This window comes from Callorhinus ursinus, unplaced genomic scaffold, assembly GCF_003265705.2.
Source record: "Callorhinus ursinus isolate GAN/ISIS: 27379988/994484 unplaced genomic scaffold, GSC_fseal_2.0 scaffold2, whole genome shotgun sequence".
Classification (NCBI taxonomy): domain Eukaryota; kingdom Metazoa; phylum Chordata; class Mammalia; order Carnivora; family Otariidae; genus Callorhinus; species Callorhinus ursinus.
This window is the reverse complement of record NW_027397064.1, coordinates 17,659,990-17,666,217: the sequence shown is the minus strand read 5'-3', so window position 1 is coordinate 17,666,217 and position 6,228 is coordinate 17,659,990. Positions and strand designations below refer to the sequence as shown.

Sequence of the window (6,228 nt, the reverse complement as noted above, 5' to 3'; positions counted from 1 at the left end):
TACCTCCATAAGGAGACTGTGGTCCCAATTTCAGCTCTTAAGAAGGTGGTCACATTGTTTCGACCCTGGGGTGTTAATGTCACTTTTAACCATCCTGTTCTAGAGCTCTCCCTCCTTAGAAGAGCAAACACTCCACAGAACATTCTAATTCTGAGGAGTCATCCCTAGGTTTTCCTCTCCTGTAAGTTGTTTTTAACCATGGAAAGCGGGCTGCAGCCTTTTGCTGTTTCACATCTTTCCCAGAGTAATGGCTTTTCCTTCTCACATATGTTCCTCACTGACTTGGATGAGAAGTTAAAGGGCACTCCTTTGCAAGAGTTGAATGGCCTGGGGAAGGGCCCCGTTAGGAAGTTTCACAACACTAACCTGTCCCCAGTGAGAGCAGCATACCCACTGGGTCTAGAACAGAGGTCATTTTCACCCCTATCTGGTAATAATAAGGCAAAGGAAGAGCTTAGCTAAGGCCAATGCCGAGTTTACAAAGTGTTATCCAGAACCTCTGCCAAGCTTCCCGGGCTCCTCCAGTGAAAACGAGAACTCGGTGCTGCCTCCAGCCATTTGTTGGTTTGCCCTTCCATCTCCTTTAAGGTGTAATGGTGCTGCATTGAAATCCAAGTCAGAAGGGAACAGAAAGTGATTTCACAACCTCAACAAATGGTTGTTAAGTGTCTGTAAGGATAAGTCCTTTCCAGAAATGACAGTCAAACCAACGCAAGGTTAATAAAGGCTTTAATTTCACACACACAAAAAACTCTATGCATAATTTAAAAAGGAAACAAAAACAAGGAAAAACCGTAAAGGATACAGAGGAACAGTTCTGCTAAAACACAGATAAAGTGCCGCTCCATACGAAACAACATAAAGAATCAGAATCAAGTCACTCTGAACACAAAGAAAGAAAATCACCTCACAAATAACGTGGCCAAAGCTGCCAGCAAATCTGGTAGTGGCTCAATCAGGCAAAGTGTAGGACCCTTCCTTCCGTTTTCCTCTCCATAGCGTTAAGTCAACCACACTGACAACAGGCCAGAGGAATTGGGATGCCAGGACAAGCTGAGAGAGGGCGGGGAACTGGGGAGAGGTGTGTGGTCTCACTCCCCACATCCGCTCTGTTCTGGAAACAGGCCAGGTCAGTTGATTGCTCTTGTTTTGGCATGTGACCTGCCGAACTTGGGTCTTGATCCAGAACCTCAACCCCTCTATGGTTTCACCAGCCAACATGCCTATGCTTTGAACCTCTTAATGTACTTTAAGAAAAGTCCAATGTTACTAAAATCAACTGCTTATACTTATACTGGCACACTTTTTATTAAAAACTTCAAAACCTCAGACATATAGCACACATGGAAAGAAAAATTTACTGTGTATAAATATGATACAACGGAAAAGACTGCCTGAAGTCTAGTAATCAAAGCATGCCATAAAGGAGTCAGTGACTGTGGTGACACACAGCAAAAGAACGGTCACAAAACTCTCAAGGCCTACCGAACTGTAGTTTTCCAATAAAATATGTTTTTCAGATGTTATTAAGACATACCAAGAGACAAAATTAGGATTTTGAAGTACTGCATTCAAAAGACATCAGATGGCAGAAGCCCCTTAGTTTTTGTACACACTTAGAGAGAGCATCACTCAGTGGTAAAGCAAGATGGGGAGAAGGGAAAGCACACGCCTGTTTTTGGGGGACACTCATGGGACTTGCGTCTGGTACTGGGTTGTTGATGTGTCTAAAAATCTCCATATATATATATACAAGATCCAAATGTACTTGGGAGATCTAGCTCTGTTTCCCTGATTTAAAACAAAAGACTGCCTATGGGGGCGCAGGGGAGGGGGTGCCAATTAAAGCAAAGAACCAAAAAAAAAAAAGTTTGGATGACTAAGTGCATCCACTGCAGTCATTTCAGAGGACAAAGAAAGAAGAGTAATATTTTTATTTGTTTTAGTATAAACTCTTTTCAGATTACGAATGAGTTTACAAACTACTTTTTTTCTGTATGGTTCCAAACATCACCCCCAAGCTCTCTCTATACTCATAACACTCAACTATATAGACACTGTCAAAAATCTCTTCAATTTAGATGTTTCCAAATAATTTTCATTATACAAGTCTATCCGTAGCTGTATACATGTAGAACCTTGTTTCTATAGCTACATAATGGTAACTGCAGTATGGAAGAGTAAGTCAAGTCATGAATTCACTTGGTGAGGTTTTAATTCTTAAAGTTTCTCTTCTGGAAGAATTCTACACTTGAACAAGAAGTAAAGAAATGTATAGTCTACTATTTGCCTCCCAGAGTTAATCAGCTGATTTGTAAGTATCTCTGTATACTTTTAAAAATGTAAACACATTTACATTTGTTACAAATGTTACTGAGCCATTAAGTTAGGCCTGAAACTGAGAGACCATGGCAAGTAAACAAACAGCTTTTGGAACCAAAATGTAAATAGAAGAACAATTCATGGCCTTGCTGCTTCTTGCTCTATCCTGCTGACACAAAACTCATGAGTGTGCACACACTATAAATATATTCCCCGCAAAACAGAATCTATCTCATAGGCCTAAATTAGAGTCATGGCTACTAAAGGGGCAGCAGCTATCTGGCTACATGCAACTTCCAATTCTCCATAATACTAGGTGGTAAGAATCAGAAAGTTTGAATTTTAGTTTTCTCTTCCAAAAAATTTCAATTAAGATCAGCTGTCTGCAGAACTAAGTGCTGTCAAGTACCAATTCAACATCATTTAAAGTAATGGAACCACATTTGGTATTTTCAGTAGAAAGGTGACTGTGTACGCTACCTGGGACTGAAGCACTCTGTCCCCATCTGACTTGTCCCTTCCTGGCCCCAACACACCAAATGCCTCAACCCCCCCCCCACAATTCTGAGCAAACTGATCATACTGTGCAAAAAAAAAAAAAATATATATATATATATATATATAATCTACTTATAATTTTTAAATATATACAACCAGCTCAAAAAAAACCCAATAAACCCCTTCAAAGCTAAAATTTCCATCTGTAGTCATGAACCCAAATGAGAAGTGTAGTGAAAGGGGGGATAAAAGAGCACAGGGAGGGAGGAAAGCTGACAAGGCCACAAAAATGCACAGACCAAGGAAAATTCAAGTCCCAAAGTTGCAAGCATATCAGCAGTAAGATAATTCATCTACCTCAGTAACCTATTTTCAATTAGCAAGTCCAGCCCAAGAAAGGAAGATCAAATCAAAACAGGTTTCTAAGCCACGTGTACTTCTAAACCACCCACCCACACACAAACACACCGGCTACAAAAAGCAAGTCAAATGAGGGTAATGGGCAATCAGGCCTATGGCATCATTTCTATTTTTTTTTAATGCCCTAATGCATCCCTCACTTCAATACATTTCCAGTCATTTTAAACAGCACCTCTCGAAGCTCTCAAATGCAAACATGCGGAAGAGAAGTCCTAACTAGCTATAGAATTTGATCACCACTTCACTCGTTTTGGAAAAAAACAGTTATTTTCCAGCAAAAGCTACAGTTTTAAAACAGTTATTTTCCTCTGCTCTATATGATTCAAGCACAACCGACCGGTGCACCATTTTGGAAGGTTCACTGTGGTAGTGCATGGGTAGATGGTAGGAGGCAGAGCTTTTCATCTGGAGTTAACCAACGCACTGGGGCCATTTACAATTTAAAAACTGAGAATTTTAGAACAAGTTACTGTGTCAGAACATGTCCAAGTGTGGGGCCTGGTGCTCTCTTAAGGCAATCTTCTAGAGAAGATGTTGCACCTTCTGTGATGATGGACTTTAACATGTATCCTCCCCTTGAAAAACTGATGTGGTTTTGTCCCTACCTCAGAACTGAAACAAGAATTCCCTCCTTCCTGATAATAAAAGGAAGTAAAACATGAAAGAAAATATTGAAAGTTTCATTTTGCTGCACTTAACTGTGCGAACCTAATGATTCCCGGGCTTACAAAGTTATTTTGTGGATAGAATTCTCCTCTCGAACTCATTCTTTATATGGTTTCACAAGCTGCTTAATATCCAAACTGGTTACGCCAGCGGAGTGACTAATGTGGCACTTAATGTTGCATTCCCATTTACCCTCAACTCAAAGCACCTAAAAAGATAAAATATATTATGCACCTTTGTTACTTGTTAGTTCTTGGGTTTACCTAAACCAATCTCATTCTAATTCTCACCCTGTTTTAAGGGCAAAGACAGACAACAAATGATTAAATGCTCAAGCTTCATCCTAAGCTCATGTACTTAATTTCCCGCTTGCAGTAGGGCTTCTAGTGGTCCAGAGTTTTTAGCTTTAATGCGAGAATCCTCATCCTGACCTCTCCATGTATGAGACAGATGCTAGCACTCTTCCATATCCCCAAGTGTCCTTGCTGGGGAATCCCAATTGGGATATTATTTTCTTACCTCTTAAAATTTTGGTTGCAATCTATTAGGGTAATGCTTGCTCCATGGAAGAATGATACAGAAGAAAAAGAAAAGATTCTGTCTTCACTACAATAATACAGATGAATATACTGTGTGAAGGGATCTCTTTTAAAGAAAATACAAAGTGTTCAATGAATACCAAACGGGGGACTATAACCCACTCCAAAGCACCAACAATCCATTTCTTGGGACTGCATGTAAACAGCAAAGCATTACAAATCCATGAATTAATTAAAAAAAAAAAAAAAAAGCTCCTCACGTCAGGTGGCAGAAATGCCTCTCCCTTGCAAGGAGGACAAACTGTCATTAGTGTAACATGGAGAGCTGGCTTTCCAGTGAACTTTACTAATAAGAAACACACGTGAAAGATTATAGACTTGAGTGAAACTACTCAAGGAACAGAAAAACTAAATGCCAACCGATATGTACATCTTTACACATCTCTCAAGTGAATGGACTCTTTGACACCTTCATTTCTTCTCCAAACTCTGTGCTATTAATTTTGAACAGGAATACTATGGTGGCTCATCCTAACTCTTTAAGGCTCCATTCATTCCACATACATGTGTGTGCGTGTATGTACATATATATATTATTTACAACATGTATTCCTAAGACAAAAGGAAGTGCCACTCTTGTAGGAGAAAAAGAGGATAATCAGCTACAGATGTGAGACCAAAGTTTCCATAAAACAATTAGCATGGAGCGTTCCACATAATTGCAATTTTCGTCTTTTGGTTTGGCCCTGAGCTGTTTGTTGCTCCCGCATCAAGTAGAATTCCAAATTCTCCTTGGGCAGAGGAAAGGTGAGGTGGGCAGCAGTAAGAGGGAATAAGCAGTGCACACTGCCAACCCAGGAGTTTGTTCCTCACAAGGCCTGACGAGTGGTCTTCCCCACTTCCATGCTAAGTGCCTGAGAATTCTTTTCCGTTTCCAGCAGCTCATCAAAGATCTCCCTTAAAATAAAACAACAAGAAATAAAACAGGAAATTCAGTGAGCAAAGCCAAAGGACAGGTAGAAGGTACTGATAAAGCCTGCACAATCCCATTTAGTGCCTAAATTTTATTAAACAAGCAGCACATTCATTTGATCACTATCTTAACCCCAAGTGCAGATTTCTGAGAACGCTGGGGGGACAATGGCACTGGCTACCCCTGATAACAATGCCATGTAGTTCCCATCCATCCATGTAACTCAGATCTTCTAGCTGATACACCTGGAAGACCAAAAAGGTTTAGGATAGGACAGCTTTGTCACAGAACAGTCTTAAGTTCCATACCTCGACACTACCATGAGGTAAGTCATTAACATGAGTTAAGATATCAAGATATAAGCCCTAAGCAAAGGTAATAAAAATAAAAAACTGTCAACCAATAAGTGATGGGGACAATTTGTCCTTACAGGAAAAAAAAAAAAAAAAAGAGTTTGGGAGATGTTTAGCCCATAGCTCCAGACCTGGCAGTTTCTTACTTGTGCATATAAAAGAAGATATAACCACTCCGGTCCCGATCACTCTGCACAGAAGCCTCCTGGATTTTAGATACCTCGAGATCATTGTAAGTAAACCATGCCTGCTTCTTAATGTCGTACACATCACTAATGTAATGACCTAAAATAAATAAAATCTTAAAATTGTAGCTTTTAAAACAGCGCATTTTTCTCAGGTTACAGGAAGTTTTGGAGGGAGAAACAGCAACCCCATCTACCCTATCCCCAACAATGTTTCTACAAACCATTCAGAAAACATGTACAGGAATCTAAGGGAGAAATATACTACACCA

At 39.9% G+C, this 6,228-nt stretch overlaps 1 protein-coding gene across 5 annotated transcripts in view; it reads right to left on the bottom strand.

The window, feature by feature from the left end:
* Positions 1-712: 712 nt before the first annotated feature.
* The window catches only part of USP37 (ubiquitin specific peptidase 37), an 81,261-nt gene continuing 75,745 nt past the window's right edge, over positions 713-6,228 (bottom strand). For all 5 annotated transcript variants that reach the window (XM_025891574.2, XM_073878663.1, XM_073878658.1 and 2 more), the window contains 2 exons: positions 5,918-6,056; positions 713-5,402 (listed from right to left, as the gene is read on the bottom strand). In XM_025891574.2, coding sequence (XP_025747359.1) covers positions 5,315-5,402; positions 5,918-6,056 — 227 coding nt within the window. In that variant the 3' untranslated portion in view covers positions 713-5,314. The remainder of the gene's footprint in view (positions 5,403-5,917; positions 6,057-6,228) is intronic.